Below are 19,976 nucleotides of genomic sequence, written 5' to 3' on the forward strand. Positions count from 1 at the left end.
TGTTGGAGCTTCTGCACAACGACATGGGACTGCAGTGGGGTTTGAACCTGTGACCCCCTGATCCGAACACCTACGCCCAACCCACTGCGCCACATGCCTCCTCAAATTGTATTTGTTCTCCTCACATATTGTTACGTAATTCATGAGACAGTGTGCGTCATAAAATATCAGGACTTATTTTATCATCTTGTCGTGTAAAGACAACACCCTGACTGACCCATGGATCTGATTTAATTCTGATCTGATCTGATTTGATTTAATCTAAGTTCCTGTTTACTGGAATGCTTGTTGACGTTCCTGCCTGTTTCTATATCTTTATTGCAGGGTGAGGTGTGGCAGTGTTGTATTCAATACTGTAAATCATAGAGCAAAGTCTAATTGGTTTGGATCATGCTGGAAGGGCTTTCTGGCATGATTTCAATATCCAGACTAATTGACCTTATAAGTGAATAAAAATATTCCTGTTGTTAATAAGCACACCAATTTGGTTGTAAACCTCTTTATAAAGGGTAAAATATTCTGTTTAGTTTAATTAATAATTGTCGGTATACACATTAAGGCCGTCGATAGATGTCTGGCCGTCGATGAGCGTCCTGTCGCCCTACTCAGATTGGTGTGTCCCGCACCGTCGTGTCTTTTCGGCCGTGCCGACACCTTCCGCTACCGATTGACCATGTTGAATCCGCAGCGGAGGCTGTCGGCAAAATAAATCACTCACACACTCACACTTAGCGAATCAGTGCATGAAAAGCTAAACGGAAGTCAGGTACGCAAACAAACGATTAGGCACACACAGACGGCTATTATTTTTCATTTTCATCTCACCTGGACGCACGAATTATACATAATAAAAATAATATATATATATAATAATAAGTCGCTACGTGAAACAGTGGCCGTTTCTCAATCGCGAGGATACTGGCTTGGTAGTCGCATACTTCCAAGTCACTTCCTTCAGAAACGAAGCAAGTATACTTCCAAGCCACGGCTTCGGAAAACAAAGAAGAATGGAACAGGCTAACAAGTGTGCCACTCTCTCTAACGGTTTCAACATAAACTGTACCGAAAATAAATACCTCACGATGTCTATCTAAATATGAACTTGCTTTACTTTCACGGAACAAATTTTTGGTGATAACAAATGCAACAAAGTAACATATTTACCAACACATGTTCTACGCCACTAAATACTTACATTTAAATGTGTGCTACGCTGCCCGGTTCAGCCATTCTCCGCAAGGGTTTTTGAAATTGGTCCGTGCGCAAAGCATTGTGGGGATTTGAAGGACGCGAAGTCTACCCATGTGCAGCCTCGAAATTACCCCCAAACCAAGGACGTGGCCTCGGTGGAATTCCAAGTATGCTGTAGATTGGAACAGTCCTTCGGCGGCACTCAATGACGTAGTATCCTCGACATATTGGCTTGGAAGCCAGTTTCCTCGCGATTGAGAAACGGCCAGTCTATGAAACAGTCTGTGATGGACGAGAGTGAAAATGGAACACACACGCTATTTGTTGTTTGTATATATCACGCAGTCTGTCTTCCGGTTGCCTCTATGAATGACGAATACACACTACCGCCGCCTGCTGGTAAGGAGAGCTATTGCCACTCACGCATGCGCAGTGCGTACTTGCTACTTGGCCGTCGGCTGAAGTCTTTGCGGTGTGTTCCAGTGTGACTTTTTGGCCAAGACTCAGCAGACATGAGGCGACACAACAATCGGGTCCGTCGGGACCAAGCCCCCAGGGAGTGCACCGGACTCTAAGGAAAATATTTGTTGTGGCCAAACGGCGGTACTACACTTCCATATCAGTCGCTGGGCCCGGAAATACTTTTTCTCATTGACTAACATTGGTAAAGAGACGTCTGTAAATTATTGGATAAACATTTTAAACTAAATAAACTACCCAGTATGAACATATAGTCCTTATTAAAAACACTCGGTCCTCAAGTTTTAAAATGTGCTAATAACGTTATTCTGAGAGTTATTTTCCTCGGCATTATGAACACGCATCCAACCCACTGGACCGCGCCGCAAGGCACGTTCATGTGACGTGTTCAGTACTACATGAGTTTTACCTTTACCCATGGATGCACCATAAGAACAGATTATATGATTATATGAATACTTTCGTGACGTTTCACTCTCAAAAGTTGGGCCATTTTGTCTTCATGCACCAATGAGCAACTCTCATAGGAATGAACGAGGCCCCGCCTCCGACGCTGTATCCAGTTCTTATTATACATCCATGGTCGGGACGTGTTATTTGGTGTCATTTTGGTGTGTCAGGGCCTTTAAACCCCTTAGGTTCTAAAAAATCCTATTAACAATAATTTTGAAACTTTTTAACTGGTTTAAACAAAGGGTTCTCCTTAGCAAAATAAGAAAGATATTTAAAAAGGGCTATTTGAAAAAAAAAAAAAAAACATAAATGACAACAAAGAGCACCGAAATATACGGTAGACAAAATCTACTTTAAAATCCATTTAAAAACAGCATGTGGAAGTACATCAGAGAACATTTTCCAATAATAATTTGTTAAATTGTAGATTGAACGAATTAGCATCATAATCCAGTTTTTAGCCCTGCTAGCATCATTAGTGCCTGCATTCATGTCAACCTCGCGATGAATGCTAATAACTTTTAATGAACCCTTGGCATTTCCTCTTGCTGTCAGCAGTCAGGTCACATTTTAATTTGGTTAAATACTTTGGTTTATGACCAACTACCGAATAATACGACTTCCCATATGCCTCAGCTGTACTTTGTCAACACGTTAAACCAGGATTGTGAACATTGTGAGCACAGTAAGCCTTGTGCTTATATTAGCATGCTGCCGTTCTTAAAGAAATTTACATATGTGCAATTCTCTCTCTTCAGTGCAGTTTGTATAAGGTGGAATATCTTACAATGAGTAGCAAGTATTTTTCAGCTATATTTTTCATCTTTTGTTTATCACTTTTGAAGCATCGAAATTGAGTTAAAAAAAATGCTAAGAACCTTGTTCAACTAAATAAATAGCAATGTCAATTATTATCATTAAACAATTTTAGGCTTTCCAAGTGTGCTCCCTAAAGGGTTGGATCAGATAATTAGTAATGACAAATGTAAATACAAACGGAAATGTGATATAACCTAAATCCTATTAAAAAAGTTTTTATTCAAAATCAAACATTGAACATATTCTTCAGCATTTGCAGTTAATTAAGTCAAGTTACACAAACATAAACATTAGTTGCACATCGTACAGCTGTATTCCACAACATGTGGTTTTCAAGGGAAAAAGGTTTTAAAATGAACATATTGTACAGATGTAATGAATCAACTAAAACACATAATAGTTATAATCTAATTACACATTTGTTCAAAAGGGCTGTTAATAGATTGCTTTTTGTATTTGATAATGTAATCAATCACATTTAATACCAATATGAATAAAAACACTGAAACATTTTTTTTTCTGTCACATTAGAAATGTGTGTCGCTGCTTCTCTTTCTTTCTAATCACGAATGAATCCATTGGGTAGAACAGAAGATAGTCTTTTGTGTAATGCCACAGGCTAAGAGGGGGAGTTGAATGGGAATAGCTCATTAGGGAGGAACATGGGTCTGTACTTTCTCAAAAGGCACCGGCCCACTGATTGGTTCTGATGAGACACGTTGTTGCCATGTCAACAGAATCAAACAAAGGGGCCCCTGGGTGCTGGTATGGACACCGTTGACCCAGTGTGGCACCATGCCATGCCATGCCATGCCAGGCCGGGCCAGCCAATGAGGGTCCCATCTCTCAGTAATACCCAGGCTTATAGTCATAATATATCCATGTGTGAGAACAACAGGTGGATATTTTCATCTCATTCACTTCTGTACAACGTTTCTGAGTTTTATCAAACATAGAGGGATGGGAGGTTTAGGGCTGTGTTATTGGCTGTGCACTCCTTGTTCGTGTTAATCATTTATGTTTACAACTACAAGGCGATAATCACTAGGAGGAACGAGAGCCAAAGGTCTCATAGACGTCAGTGAAGGAGAAGCTCCTCTGGGAACGCCATCCGGTGAGTCTGTCTGCTGCTTTTTAAATTACTTTGTTAGATGTTAGGGTTATGTTTTAGTTAGGATATTATGTTGACTGTTGTTCAAATAAATGTGTACTCATGAAAGGACATCTGTGTTGTCCGTAGGTATCGTATCATCCTGTAAAAGTGGGGCACCAATTTGCCTTTTATCGTCTTTGAAAGATACATATTCACATGACACAATTCTCAGAAGAATGGACAAATGGTCAACGTGAAATTTCAACATTAAAATCAATTTAATCTCATTTATACTCTGAATATTTAATTGATCATAACATTCAAAACCTACCAAAAGTTCAGATTAATCATTAAATACTATTTTCTGTCTTTACATGAAGTAGTTAAACTAGAGGCAAAATACTCATACTTTAGAGTGAGTATTTTGCCTAAGGTAGCCTTTATCAATCACACAAATACTCATTAACATAAACTAAGGCTCCCTTAAATCCTGAAATTAGATAATGCCTTAAATATAGGTTAACTTTAAATGTTCCAACTGAATCACTAATGTAAAATCAGACCGAGGGGCATTCTGTAAAATGGCCTACTTGTCATTGGTTGCTCTAGCTTCAACTCAATGTAGTGACGGGCTTCTGCTTCCTTGTTGCTCATGCTTTATTCAAATGATTCATATTCTACTGTAATTCTTCTTGCTAACAGTCGAAAACATGATGTGCCCACATTTTGATCATTTCCCAAAAAGCAGATCTTACCCTAACTAGATCAATAATTAAAAAGGGAATAAAGTTGACGCTGCTCTTTCTGTAAAGAAACGTTCTAACATGTTACGACACTTCACTCAGTTATAATTTTAATTGAGTGTGACCAGATACTAAATGCTGATTGATTTCAACACAAGGCAGGAACCTATTCTGCCTTTTGTCCAGCTGCAAAACATATATATCTGGTTTCATCATTTATGTTAAATAAATTAAAGAATTTTGGTGTTTTAACAAAAGAAAGAAAGTGTTTAGTTATCAAAGGGCACATATTTTACCATAAATTGTCTAGATAAGTAAGATGGACGATTAGTTTTTATTGTTTTTATTAAAATATTGTGTAACTGAATGAACACTGATACTAATCAAAGAAAAGCAACAAAGCCCCTAATTTGAGAAGTTAATCTTTATTTTTCCGATGGTTCCACTTTGGTCCAGCCTGAAATGCCTTCTCTTATTTATCTACTCAATGTAAAAACTATTTATTAGTAAATACTATTTTACACTGAAACTGCTGTTGCATGTTAGACAGTTACTCCACATATGTTTGAATATTATACTTTTGTTATTGTAATGTTTTCTATTACATATTTATGTTCATTGTTTCACACACCAAAGCAAATTCTTTGAATGTGAAACCTTTTTAATAATAATCCAGATTCTGCCTTGAAACTCGACTCAGACATTATTGGTTGTCAGAGAATGAAGCCTACATACATCGGTGTGCTCCTTTGGTGTGCTCCAACAAATTAGAAACCTGATTTGCGTGTCTTTTATGGTTGGGGTCGATTTTTCTTCTTTGTCAAATAACATACATAATAATGTATGGCATTCCCATCATTCTTGGCAATGGTAGTGCTAATAAGCATTGTCCTATTAACACATTAAATTATAATGGTAAACATGCTTAACATTATGCAATCTGAATAGTAACATGTCAGCATGCCAACAATATTGGATTTAGCTCTAAGCGCTAAATATATAAGGACAACCCCGCAGGACCACTAGCATAACAGCAGACTCTTCTTGTAACTTGATTATTAATCATTTATCAAACTAGTTGCCAACTCATTTTCTGTTGATTGACTAATTTGATTATTAAATAATTGTTAAAGAGAAGCGCCCTACTTATTTGGTTGTTCTTTCTTTTCATTTGCAGACATGGAGGGCATTACTGGAAGTGTATTACTGATGTGCTTTATCGGCTTAATAGATGGTGAGTATTCAGTGAATTTTGTCATTACGTTATAATCATCACTACTTAACATTCTGCTTATACTGTCTTCTCTACAGCAAATACCAGTCCTTCAATTGAACCTGGAGTCTTTTCAATATGTGAAGACATCCCCATAGGTATGTGTGTGTGTGTGTGTGTGTGTGTGTGTGTGTGTGTGTGTGTGTGTGTGTGTGTGTGTGTGTGTGTGTGTGTGTGTGTGTGTGTGTGTGTGTATGTGTATGTGTATGTGTGTGTGTGTGTGTGTGTGTGTGTGTGTGTGTGTATATAATATAATATGTAATATATATATATTTTTAAATGACTTAGCCTGAACACAATAATCTATGTTCCACTGATGTTTTTTTTTCATAGATCATCGCGCGTTCACTATATCAGCCACAGACCTGGAAGGTGACACACTGACCTATGAAATCAATGGGCCCAATGCTGCCTACTTCACAGTTGACAGAACCACTGGGGTTGTATCCATACAAAGGAACCTAGATAGAGAGGTGTGGTGGAAGAAGAGACACTTTAATGTTTAGCATTTTTAAATGGTATATATTTGTATTTATCTGTGTTTAATTGTTTTTATTCAAGGCTTCTAATTATATGACGCTTGGAGTTTATGTCTATGATGGTCAAACTGGAGTAAGTGACATTTCATTAAGTTTTAATCAACCATTTCATTTAAGTGTGTTCATCATACTTTAAGAGTACATCATGCAATGTATTTCAGACACAGAAAGATTTAACTCTAATAATAGAGGAGGCCAATGACAACAAACCAATATTCCAGGAGCCTTCATATGACATTGATGTCAACGAAGTAAGTTAAGCATATATTTATATATTAAAAATGATCCTCTTATTTTTTAAATTACATAAATGTCCTACATGAGAGACATTAGTTAGTTTAATTTTTCTTTTTTGCCTGTCTTTTTATTCCTGTCCAATTCATCAGAATACCGCCATAGGTGCATCTTTGTTCAAGGTGGAGGCCACTGATGCAGACACCTCAAGCGCTGGGGTTATTACTTACAGCATTGATGAAGTAAGCTTATTTTCCAAAAGATGAATAGCATACTGTGATGTTCCTTTACTTTATCAAAGCTTAATTTCCACTGTTTTTTCTAGGTTACTCCAATTGCTGGATTCAGTCTTTTCAGCATTGTAGCCACAACTGGCGAAGTCAGATTAAAGGGAAATCTGAATTACACTGCTCTGAGTACTTTCTATCGGTTGAGGATTAACGCAACTGTAAGTACCGCCCAATAAATAGTGTGTAATTTTAACGAATGTATTTCATTTGCTTTCTTGCGTTGAGTGGGGTGCCAATATTCTTCACTAGACTTGAAATGTAATTTGTTATTTCCCAAAATATAATCTATATTAATGCAGTAGAGAAAATGGTTCTTGAACACCCAATTTCATTATTTCATTCATTCTTACTGGTTATACCACTTTACTATTCTATAATTTGTATTGTGCTATAAAAAAAAGGAAACAAGTTGGAATTTCTTTTTTTAATTTAAACTCCTGTGTGCTCTGTAACAGGATGGTGGAGGTGCCTGTCATTATAGGCCAATTAAAAACTACTTCTCAAGCGTTGTTTTTTCCTTCGTCACGGTTGTGGACGTCCCAGACCTGGACCCACAGTTCATTGGTCTGCCCTACGTGGGGAAAGTGGAAGAAAACGCTCTCTTGGTGAGTGCTGATGCATTTCAGTAAAATAAGAATAACTTGCTCAATGTCATTTGAGTACATACAGTCATTCAGTTATTACACATTTTCCAATAATTTTTCTGACTTAAGCTTCTTATTCTGTTGTAAATTAGGATGTTTTCCTTGTCTCTGTGCAGGCTGTATGTATATATGTTTTAATGGCCCCAAATGTACTGCACATTGTGATTTGCTGTAAACATCTAAAGCCTACTTTGAGTTTTGTGTAAATGTTTTCTTTTTTTTTTCTTTGCCAGAACACAAATGTGTTTAGAGTAACGGCCATGGACCAGGACACAGGAGTAAATGATAATTTGCTCTACAGCATTGAAGGTGAGCCTTGTCAACTTGGTTATAATGTGTTTGTTTTCACTAAGTGAATGAGAATGACATTTTCTTTTCTACATTGTTTGACAGATTCCACAGCAGCAGTGGGCCTGTTCAAAATCTCACAAATTGATGGCATCATATCTGTGTCGTCGGGTATTGACAGAGAAGAGATTGGTGACACTGTTACCCTGACTGTAAAGGTAAATATGTTTAAAGTCATACATCAATTTCCTCCTCTGTATGGACGTTAACTTTGTCTATGTCTTGTATATGTTTATTTCCGTCCCTGTAGTTTGAGTAATTACTCTAAATAATAATAATGTAAACACTTCAACAGTTTGCAGAGAGTGAGTTGAAAATATTCATACCGCTCTTGGGTGCATACGTAATATGAAGCTATGCAAGACACCTGTACCCACTGTAGCCTACTCGTTCAACCCTCTACGTTAAACTATAAACATTTGTATTTGTGAAAGGATACAACAAACAAGAGGTAGTAACATGCTAACAAGGTATTGTTCATATTTTGTTAGATAACAGATTATGGGCTACGATGAGGTCATTCCTGGACTTTAACCATCTGGGCTGTGCCTATTTGTAAAAAAAAGCAAAACAAAAAATCAAGTGCGACTAAAATAGAGAATATATTCTAAACAGAGGTAGCTCTAGTCATGCATTTCTGAAGGGTTTAAGGGATAGAGACCTAATGCTACTTTGGATTAGCCAGCTCCTTAACTGGCGATGACTAGCTAATGTCTACTGTTAGCAGAAGGCCAAACTATTGGCAACATTTTCTCTCAATCTCTGAAGTGATTCCCAGTGGCAGATATTTTCAGACTCACTTTTTGATAAGTTTGTCTTCCTTTATTGGGTTGCATTTCAATGTAGCTAGTTTTTATTACAATGTTGGAAAAGCAACTTTTCCCACAGGCCTCTATCGTTCTCAAAGGGACGTGCATGCAGTTCTTCATTAGTAGAACCGCCAATATAAACACCCTCTTTCTGAAATGACGTGATTATCAAAAATAAATACTGCCTCCCTACATTGTTATATTGTATTTTGTAATGTTTTAGGCTACTGAGTCTAAAGAAAACATCCACGGAGTCCGAGCCAGCACCACAACAGATGTACAGATCAACATAATCGACAAAAATGATAACCCGCCAAAGTTTTACAAGTGTGGAGACACAGCAGACGAGCGCTCTTGCGTCATTGCGAGTGACTTTACAGGAGATGTCGTTGAGCACTCGTTGGGTGCTGTTTTCATCAACATGACAGTAAAAGATCTGGATAAGGTGAGCAGAAGAGTTACCAAAAACAGGGGACTTTCTTTAACCCAAAAAAATCAAGTTTTCCTTTTCAATAGAGGAAAAAATGATCATGTGCAAATCATCTTTTTTTGCAGATAAAAAAAATGAAACTAACCCTGCAGGGAGTCAACAGTGACGTGTTTTTAGTGGAGCCTCAGTTTACTGCATCGGACAGCATCGTTCAGCTTCTGGTCAAGCAGCCCCAAAACCTGGATTATGAAAAAATACAGAGAATTGTTCTAAGTGTAAGGACAATGGAAAAGTCTCTAATATAATAATATATATCTGTCATCTTTTGGTTCATATCGTATTTGTGATTATTGAAGCAGTTAATCAGTCTAAGCTGTTTCCCATGCTTGTGTTGTGGTGCAGGTCATTGCCATCGATGAAGACGAAATCTCCTTCCGTTCCACGGCTACAGTTACTATTAACATCAAGGACGCCAATGACAACAGCCCCAAGTTCCTAGAGGAAACGTACAAGTTGGAGGTGGCTGAGCACTCTCCTGCTGGGACAGTGTTGGACATCATTACTGTAAGCCCTTTACAATTTGAATTCTTACTCAGACTGTCTTGCATGTGGAAAACACTTGGATAGGACACATTGTTTGGTTTTTTCTACCCTAGGCAGAAGATCCTGACACAATGGATCAAGGCAACATCACCTACAAACTTGTTCCAGAAAGCATGTATGCCAAAACACATTTATTTGACACTATGCAGCTTTTGTTGTCATGTTAACTGAGAAAACACCACTGCACACACTGTGTTTCAGACTGCTGTATTTTGACGTGGATCCAAATACGGGCGCAGTTTCCGTGAAAAACGCGACTCTGTTGGATCGCGAGGTCAGATCTCTGTATTCAGCCACTCTGCAGGCCACAGACACAGGCGGCAAGCCTGGCAGCACAGTGCTGGAAATCACTCTGACTGACATCAACGACCACCCCCCAGTCATGAACAGAGACTCCTACCAGGAGTTTGTTAAAGAGGGGCAAAAGTTTGAACTTAAGATACAGGTAACAGTGGGGGATATATATATGGGAGTAGTAAATACTACTATCTATGTAGCCATGCTATGATTAACCGGAATTCTGCTTTATTTATGAATAGTTTTAGAGCTAAATCCCAAAGATTTTGTGTTGATGGGAAAATTGAAAATACTTTATTGCGAATGTTCAATTCAGGACGGTAAATATTAACAGTTGCAACAAGCAATTTAAAAGCCAAAAGTGAGAACACAGTTTCATATTTTAGGGTTGATAAATGTGGAAACATGTTTAGTACAGTTCGAGCTAACTATTTTTGAGTTAAGAAACCAAATAAAGATCTTAAAAAAACATTCAGTCGACGTAGAACTTTAAATTACATGTTGTGAGTACAACGTGGGACAGTTTACAAAAATACAAATAAAAACTAAATCAGTGAAACCAAACCAGAGACACATTGTCTTCTTAATTCCAAGCGTTCTTCATGGGGTCTACATTACCCACAATGCAACTCACCCGCAACCAGTGTGGTTATAGATTATGTTATGTGTTATGTTCTTAGTGGCTAATCTAGCCTTCAGCCTTTATCTTTGAGAGAGTTTTAAGGGGTGGGCTACAGAGTTCTGAAAAGATCCCCTCTTTTATAACTTCACACCCCCAGATGTGTACTATTTATAAACTTGTAGTCTTCAGTCCCAACAGATGCTGACTCACTTGACATTTCTGAGGATATTTACCAAGTTTTGTGTAGCATCCGCTGGAGCCGCACACAAGCTTTTTTCACACATGGAATTAGGGGTGGGGGAAATAATCGATACAGCATAATACCTTACGATACCTTGCGATACCTTGCGTGGCGATATTGTATCGATACACGGATGCCAAGTATGAACTTTTAAAAAAAAAATTTTTTTTATATAAACTGTAGCATATCCCTCCGAAAGATGGTCGTATATAAAACAGGAAGTTATGTAAGACATGTATACAATTGCAATGAAAGTAACAAAAACAATGCCATCTCCTTTTCAGGTTCAAATAACACAAATTGTGTTATTTACATAAGCTATTCATATTGCAAATACATGTTTTAACCAGGAAGGGAAGACGGACATGGATATGACCCATGTGATTTGCGATATCGCAATATATAGTATCGCAATACTATCGTATCGCAATACTATCGTATCGTGGCTTAAGTATTGCGATAGTATCGTATCGTGGGGAGCTTGGTGATTCCCACCCCTATATGGAATAGTTCTGCTTAACACCTGTAAAGAAGATATTTTGCCATTCTTGAGTCGTGTGGAAGAATCAATCCGCCTTATAGAGCTTCAACCCTTTCTAACACATTGAAAGGAACAAAAACTAGCCAGGCCCTATGACCCTACATTGGGGCCCGGCCTCACTCATTTCTGCCTAAGATGTGCAGCAGTCACATATGGACATCCTCTTGTCTTGTTTGGATGTTTATATTGTTAGGGCAACGTAGTGTACGTAAGTAAAGCATTTCATATAATGTTTCTCATTTGGACAGGCAACTGATGCAGATGAATCTGGTACACAAAACAGCCAATTAGTGTTTGGAATCGAACCCAGCAGGTACAGTGATAACTTCACCATCGACCCTGAAACCGGTGTGCTGACTAACAGGGGTAATCTCGACCGAGAGGCCCTGGATCCGGACCTGGACGGGAGGATCGAGCTTAACGTAACCGCAACTGACAAGGGTGCCCCCCCATTGTCCACCATGGTCCCAGTCATCATCAATGTGGAGGCAAGTCTTTCGCAGCAAAGTATTGGTGCTGTGTTGTTTCTGATGCTGCCACCCCTGGTGAGGAAAATAACTGTTAATGTTTTCTTCTGATCAACCCAGGATGTTAATGACAACGGACCAAAGTTTAAAGCCCTCTCTTACAAATTCTCAGTCAAAGAAGGAGAAAAAGGTCAGTATTAACTTTGCTAAGCACAAGTGTTTATAAAGTTTTGGCTGGATTTTATGTACATTTTCCTATCCAATCAGGTGCCTTTGTGGGCTCTGTTGAGGCTGAGGACTTGGATCAAACCACAGAGTTCAACCGCATCTCTTACAGCATCGTTAATGGAGGTTTCGGCAGCTTCATCATTCGCACCTTTGCAGATGAGCGGGGATACAGGGGAAACATCACCGTAGACTTCGACCTTGAGCTTGACTATGAGAGCACTCACAAGCGGTACAAACTGCAGGTAGAGGCAGCAGATCTAGAACAGGTGAAAGCCACAGTGATGGTGGAGGTGGATGTGTTGGACGTGAACGATGAGAGGCCCGAGTTCAAGCCGTCAGAACCTGTGAAGGTGAAGGAGAACACCACCATCAGCGGGGCAGTCGGGAGCTTTACAGCGCAGGACAAAGATGGGCACCACTCACTGGTCTACGAGCTGGAATCCATCAAATGCAGATGCAACGGCTCTATGACTGACTGCAGCTGGTTTATCCTCGATCCAACAGGCAAAGTCAGAGTCAACCCGGAGCACACAATAGATTATGAACAGTGTGACCTGGCGGTGATTGAAGCTCAGGTGGTGGACGAGTACACAGAGAAAGGAGAGAATAACAGTGTCACAACAGGTCAGTTTGTTGTACAGATCACAAAAGCATTAAAGCATCACGTTAAAGCATGAAATACAATTAACTTAATTGTCATTCAATCAAACAGGAGAAATGGTTATCGAAATTGAAGACATCAACGACAATGCTCCAGAATTCATTTTGTCAAATTCGGTTTTTGGTGAGTATATATTTTTGATGTATGACTGTAAGTAAATGTTATCTAGAGTAGATTTGACTTGGATTGTGCCCCCTTTAACTGAACCTCGTGATGTCCTAAAGTCACTGAACCAACTCATTTAAACAAATAAACTTTAGTTTAGTGTCAATTGTTTGTATTGTTAGCACATAATTGTTCATCACTGATTTTCCTTCTCTGGATTTTAGTTGTGGTGTCAGAAAGTGCAAGTAAAGGGACATCTGTAGCGGGAGTCAGTGTGAGTATGAATGAAAAACTGAAAAATGTACACGATTTCAGCTTGTAAAGGAGATATGTGACGTGATCTCTGAACATTCCTGCTTTCATCTCTTGCTGCTCCCAGGCTACAGATCGGGACTCTCTTATAAATAGGCAGGTTGAATTTAAAGTTACAGGAGTCAAATTTGAAGACAACAACAATAAGACAAGTGATATGAGGATGCTGTACGAGGCCGTCACTACGCAGCAAAAGGACATTTACGTTGGGATTATTCAGTAAGTACAAAGTCATTTTTCAACGTAATACTGCCTTATTTTATTCTGCTCTAAATGTTTGTTTGGATTTCTCAGTAACTTTTAAATTTGACTGCTGGCTCTCTTGGAACTGATAATTAATTTTAACATTGGAAAATAAATTCAAAGATGCAAAACAAATAAGACACTTAAAAAACTAAGAGAAAACTCCAAACAAAGACACTCATATTATTATAAAGACACTCAAAACAAACACAAAGACACTAGAAATATTACAAATACTCTCAAAACAACTACAAAGGTGCGGAAAGCAACCTCAATGAGACAAAAAACAACTACAAAACACAAAGCAAATTTGACACCGAGTCAAAACAGAAAATTATTTAAAATGTAAATGTTGTAGTCCATTTCCTGTTGTTTGTCTTGTTTTACCCCGGCTGACATTTCATTAAATCCACTGTTTTAATTTTCCTTATATTACCCTATGCCCTGTAAGGTGTCCTTGGGTGCTATGAAAGGCGCCCCCCAAATAACATGTATTATTATTATTAATAAAATAGTCAACAAAACAACTACAACTGGGACAAAACTGCCTCCAAAAATCACAATAAAGACAACTATAAAGAGACACAAATTACAAGTCGAAACACTAAAAGAGATTAAAATACCCCTGGTCTTCATCTGTCCATGGCTGTACTCTTGATTTCCTTCTCTTTCCACAGAACCACCGAGGGGCTTGATACATCACTGAAAGGGAGGTATTTGGTCAGCGTGAGTGCAACTGACAGCGGCAAACTGTCCACCAGCACCGTACTGGAGGTGAGTGATTCAAATCATGCAGCTGGATTTTCCTAAATAAATACACCAGACAGATAGTCATCCTGTGTTTCCTGTTCTCTTTATTTTGCAGATCTTCGCAGTTGATGAATCCTATAGAGTGAATCTTAAATTTACACAATCCCAAGCCATGGTTGAAGAAAACCTCAATGAAATCATCAGGTACATTTCTCCATTGTAGCCTTTCTTTTAGTTAAATTAGAATTTAATAAAAGTACATTCAAGAATATATCTATTATTTCAAAATGATTTTGATCTGGTCCTTTTTTCCTTTTCTGTTTTGTACGTTTCCAGGGCACTTATTTCTGCCACCAAGGCTACGGTTGAAATCGCTGGAATCGGGTCTGAATCTCCGGAATCCTCCAGGCAAGCTATCTTTTCTCACCACCCATAACATGTAGATGAATCTAAACAAATGATGAGTGTGAAAACGGATACAATAAATTATGGCTGGTTTAGACAGGAAGTCTACTTGTCCACTAGATGGTGCAAGTGTCCCTGTATATTGTTCAGGATACATTATTTACTGGTAATTGTAGGTGATAAATGCAGCCAAAGATAATTTAGATTTGAAGACTACAACAGTTGTATTGTTGTTGTTGTTGTTGTTGTTGTTGTTGTTGTTGTTGTTGTTGTTGTTGTTTTAAGGGTGTAAGTGAGTTGTATTTTCCTCGCAGGGCTTCAGGTAACACGATCGTAGTGGCATATTTTGTCTACTCCAACGGGACTGCTCTTACCTCTACTGAAGTGGAGAGAATGATCTCGGATCCTGACCACGCTTATATACTCATAGAGCTTGGCCTGGCGGACATTGTGAGTATAAGTATTAGATTGTTTATTTTAATTTTTTATGAAAGGGTCTCTTTCCTGTCATTTAAGCTTTCTTCAACTTAATTGAATCAGCCTTGTGGATCTTTGGAGTAGGTTGACATCATTTCTTCTCCTAAAAACAATTGTGGGACTACTTTACGGTAACAGATGATCTCTTGTACGAGACAGTGAGTCCCAGATATCAAATCAGTACTACTACTTTAACTGCAGCACATTCCCCCCTTGTTGTGCTGATTACATTTGATTTACAACACTTCCCTGTGTCAAAATGACCTGTCCAAGTGACTTGAAAATGTTTTCTTTTAAAAATGTTTACTACAGGACAGTTTTGAGGCAATCCTTTTTTAAAGTAAAAACATATTAAGCAGCACTACGACATATTGAGCCTCATTGGCTAAAATTAATGATAAGATTTGATCATTTCTTTAAATGACCCGTGTTGAGTGAAGCAATCCCACTTAACTCATATACATATAAGCACAACCTAATGAACACCCCCTTTATTTGGAAAACAAATGGAATGAGGTATTTGGGAATCAACATCGTCTCTCCTATCTCTAAAATCTTTAGCCTTAACGGCGCTGCTATTTTCCAGTTCATTAAGGAGGACATTAACAGTTGGATGGCAATACCACTTTCTCTATGGGGCAGAGGAGAAACCTTGAAAATGAATGTTCTCCCAAGGCTTTCTCATATTATCTCCTCTATCCCTCTTGAATTCCCACTAAAATGGTTTAAAGATATCAAATCCCTCTTCACTCAGTTCCTTTGGAATAATAAAAAACCCAGAATCGCTCATAATAAATTGATCATTCCAAGATCAATGGGGGGTTTGGGAGTCCCGGATGTATTCCAGTATTATATGTCCTTCAATGCAAAGTATCCATTATCGTGGGCGTACAAAAGTGCCTCTCCGGTAGGCAGTTGGCAATGGCTGGAGCAATCCATCATGTCTTTAAACCAAAACATATCTCTGGCATCAATGTGGTACTGGCCAAAACCACCACCCTCAATGGATAATACCATCATCCGCTTTTCATGCTCTATTGTAAAGCAACTGCACAGGAGACTCAATACAGAGGGGCTCTCTTTACCATCTTGCCCCATTTGGAGTAACCCCTGTCTTTCTGCAGGAGGAGGCACTTTAAGTAATAATATCTGGCAGAAGGCTGGTATTGGACAGATATATAGACACCAAACATTTCCATTTCAACAACTCAAAAATCAGTATGGTCTTTCAGACTCATCTTTTCTATCATATGCACAACTAGCATCTATTATTAGTACAACATGTAAGGAGGGAGCCATAACCGATTCATGTATGGAAGAGGACCAGCGCCTCAAGAAAGAAATCATATCATCAGGTGTGGTCTCTAATATTTATAAATTATTATCTAGGGCTTCCCCGAATACCTATTCTCCTGTCCAACTGTCCTGGGAGCATGACTTGAATATCTCTCTGTCTGATTGGCAATGGAACTCCATTTGGAGGTCAGCTATGTTCTCTTCTAAATGTGTAAGATTCAGGATCATACAGTTCAACATTCTCAATAGACCATACATCACCCCTGTTACAAAATCCAAGATGGACAATAAGCACAGATACCTATGCTGGCATGAATGTGGCAAGCGAGGTACATTGTTGCACCTACTCTGGGAATGCCCAGCGGTAAAACAACTTTGGTCAGAAGTAATATCATTAATGTCGGAATCTTTAAAAGTTAATTTCCCTACATGTCCTATTGCATGACTACTGGGGCTCAAGCCAGATGGCAATGTTGCAAGGACTGCCGATCGGCTCTGGACATTGGGCTGTTTAGCCACAACACTCATCCTACTAAACTGGAAGGAACGCAAACCAGCTTGCTTTACTAGGGACTCATGGCTGAGGGAGTATCTGGACCTGCTGAATATGGAGCGTGCAGCTTCTCTGCTGGGACATTTTGAGGGGAGACAGGAGGATTACGGTTCACTGTCCGCAGCTCTCCTATCTGACCCTGTCAATATGGCATCTCCTGTGTAATGTATTGTGTATGTAATGTCCTGTGTACCGCCCCCCCCCCCCCGTTATGTTTTGTTTAGTTGTTTGTTGTTACGTGTTTTGTTGTTTTTTCTGTTATTTGGAGCAATTTTATTTTATAACTGAAAATAAATAAATGACCCATGTTAACATACATAAATTGTGTCTGAGCACGCTAAAATAGTTTTATTATCACAATGCTGTTTTATCACTAAACTTTATTTTATGTCCAAGATGTCCAAGAGCAAAGGTGATAGACTTTTGGTTTGAACCGCAAACTAGATCAGTCAAAATTAAATGATCCCTCATAGGTCCACAGGCAATTATACACTAAACATCTTTCTTACTCATGTTCCAGGGGAAGGCTCCAGTGATCGAAGTAGAAACCGACCCTCTGAGGTACATCCTGATGGGGATAGTGGCCGGCCTCGTCGTGGTGCTGACTGTCCTCACCACTTCCCTGATGTGCACTCGCAGAAAGTAAGATAACAAGTCAAATCATTTGGAATAAAGTTAGGGACATATGAAGCAAGTAATCAACCACAGTTTATCCCAGCAAAAGTTTCCATTGATCTAAAAACATACATGATTGTGACTGTGTCTGTACTTAACGCCTCACTTCACTAACAGCTACAGGAGGAAGCTGAAGGCAGCTAAAGCCATGAACTCTGCCTCCATGGTGACCTCCAACAACCAAAAAAGTGGCGCTGTGGTGCCCGGGACCAACAAGTACACTATGGAGGGGTGAGCAGGGCCAGAGGCATTAATGAGATACATCAATAAATAACTGACATGAAATATAACACATTTGTTCTCCCATGTGTGTCATTATTCGCTGACAGGGCTAATCCCGTCCTCAACCTCATCTACGATACCACCATGGCGCCGGACATGGACGAGGACAGCTCAGATGTGGAAAAAGTCAGGTAAAGGAAACCTCTCTGGGACAGTCTCCCCCTTTATGTTGGGACTGGAGCAGTTATTTTCTCTGACACAAGGTGGAGGCTCAGTGACACACAAGCTTGCTCTGTGGCAGTGCTGGGTGAAAACTGGGAAGGTTTCCAAGTGAACATTTTGCCACAGCGTGCTCATAATAGCATGTTGTAATGGAGAACCGGCTTTTGGCTTTCCAACGTTGGCATGTGACCTTTTACAAAAAAACGTAACACAGATTTGACAGAAAAAAACACTATATTTCTGAAATTATTTTTGGTGGATATAATAATTACTGCATCCTTCGGTCTTCCTCTACAGCCTCAACTCTTTGGACGACAGATATTCCATGAACGAAGCATCTAACATGGTGCGTTTACATTTTCAACTCCATCTTAATTTATACTTTTTTTTAAATATGGTCTAATTTCCAAACTTGTCTGCTCCTCCATAGAAGAGCATCCAGGAGGAGGAAGAGGAGGAGGGGGATGATGGCGGGCCACCGAAGTACATCGAGCCTCTGGGTGCTGCGCTGGCCCAGCGGGGCCAGAAGAAAGCCTCCGACAAACCTCAGGTGGGTTTCATTAACCCCGCGTTCAGCACGACGGACCTGTGAGGGGAAACAATGACCAGAGGCCTCAGATGAACATTCTGCTGCTTCTGTGTAATCAGGCTGACCAAATGTCCAGTCAAACACTCTGATGGTGTTGGATGAAGTCTTTATACTGTAACTTCAAGAAGCCTTCTGTTGTGACCAGTAGTAATTTATTATTGATGTTAGATTCATGGCACCGAAAGTGATGAATATGCTTTGTTTAAAAATTCAGTTCAAAGGGATACAAAGGGGGAACCAAGTGGGAGGTTTTCTCTGGGATTACAAATCATACATTAATATCACATAGACTATTGATCTCATTGATTTTTGTTTGGTTATTGCATTGACTGTTTTTTGCCTGAACAGTCAAGAGAACATTTTGACATGTTTGGAAATGTTCCTTTTGAGTTAGATCCTAAAATGAATGCCACTGCGGCCAGTATTAATGTTTAACAACAGCCATAAATCACCTGAAAATCTCAGCTAGCTATTCCCCCATTCACAGTCTCTGCTAAAGTAAACTGTGGCTTAGCATTTATCACAAAGCCATGAGAGGTAATAACCTTACCTCGCAAATACGTGTATTTCCCTACTAACTCCTCCTATTAAATGTTCTCATTCTTGACAATGAAAAATGGACAGAAGCAAAGGGAAAGCAAACAAAACAATTGCTTGTTGCACATATGAATCACTTTATTTTTGCTAATATATTAAGCGAAAGTTTAAAAACCGTTAGGATTGCTTTGAAATTAACTGTATTATACGTTATGTCAACATACACAATGTTCATTTTGTTGCAGCTGATGCTATAAACAAAATCAATGTATGATTATTAATTAAATTTGACTGCACGTCAGCCGTAGGTTAGACCTAAGGCCTGTTCGATGTCTCAGTGTTTGCTTTGAGTGTAAGAAGCGTGCTGCTGGAATAAAACCTCATGCAGTGTGACTTTCTACAAGCGGATTGGAAATATATTTCTGTTTACTGACATCTAAATGAATGTATCACGTGCAGTGCAAAGTGCAGTCTGAATAAAATCAGTTTCTCCAAATGTGGACTTTTATGAATGTAACATGAACATCAATGACACTGTAACAACTTCTGGGATTCAAACACATTTAAAATAGGTTTCATCACAT

General features: G+C 39.0%; 1 protein-coding gene across 2 annotated transcripts; it reads left to right on the forward strand.

The window, feature by feature from the left end:
* The first annotated feature begins 3,957 nt into the window (after positions 1-3,957).
* Positions 3,958-19,888, forward strand: cdhr2 (cadherin related family member 2). Of its 2 annotated transcripts, none has more exons than XM_079668970.1 (31): positions 3,958-4,057; positions 5,957-6,013; positions 6,091-6,150; positions 6,386-6,525; positions 6,614-6,664; positions 6,753-6,842; positions 6,978-7,067; positions 7,151-7,273; positions 7,571-7,720; positions 7,993-8,068; positions 8,153-8,265; positions 9,140-9,361; positions 9,472-9,621; positions 9,749-9,910; positions 10,003-10,064; positions 10,151-10,394; positions 11,899-12,138; positions 12,238-12,307; positions 12,385-12,969; positions 13,058-13,129; positions 13,336-13,385; positions 13,491-13,642; positions 14,344-14,440; positions 14,532-14,620; positions 14,753-14,824; positions 15,136-15,271; positions 17,668-17,789; positions 17,940-18,053; positions 18,152-18,235; positions 18,564-18,612; positions 18,697-19,888. In XM_079668970.1, the coding sequence occupies exons 2-31, from the start codon at positions 5,959-5,961 to the stop codon at positions 18,856-18,858; spliced, it is 3,882 nt and encodes a 1,293-aa protein (XP_079525096.1). In that variant the 5' UTR covers positions 3,958-4,057; positions 5,957-5,958; the 3' UTR covers positions 18,859-19,888. The 2 variants fall into 2 exon arrangements, with proteins under 2 accessions (XP_079525096.1, XP_079525097.1); XM_079668971.1 differs by having other exon boundaries at positions 18,700-19,888.
* The last annotated feature ends 88 nt before the right edge of the window (positions 19,889-19,976 follow it).

The sequence above is a fragment of the Notothenia rossii genome (genome assembly GCF_949606895.1).
Source record: "Notothenia rossii genome assembly, chromosome: 3".
Taxonomy (NCBI): Eukaryota; Metazoa; Chordata; class Actinopteri; order Perciformes; family Nototheniidae; genus Notothenia; species Notothenia rossii.

Excerpts from the sequence above, each read along its gene's own strand:
- cdhr2 (XM_079668970.1), top strand. The coding sequence starts at position 5,959 with ATGGAGGGCATTACTGGAAGTGTATTACTGATGTGCTTTATCGGCTTA. Across the intron at positions 6,014-6,090 it reads CTTTATCGGCTTAATAGATG|CAAATACCAGTCCTTCAATT; the intron begins GTGAGTATTCAG and ends TCTTCTCTACAG. Across the intron at positions 7,068-7,150 it reads TTACTTACAGCATTGATGAA|GTTACTCCAATTGCTGGATT; the intron begins GTAAGCTTATTT and ends TGTTTTTTCTAG.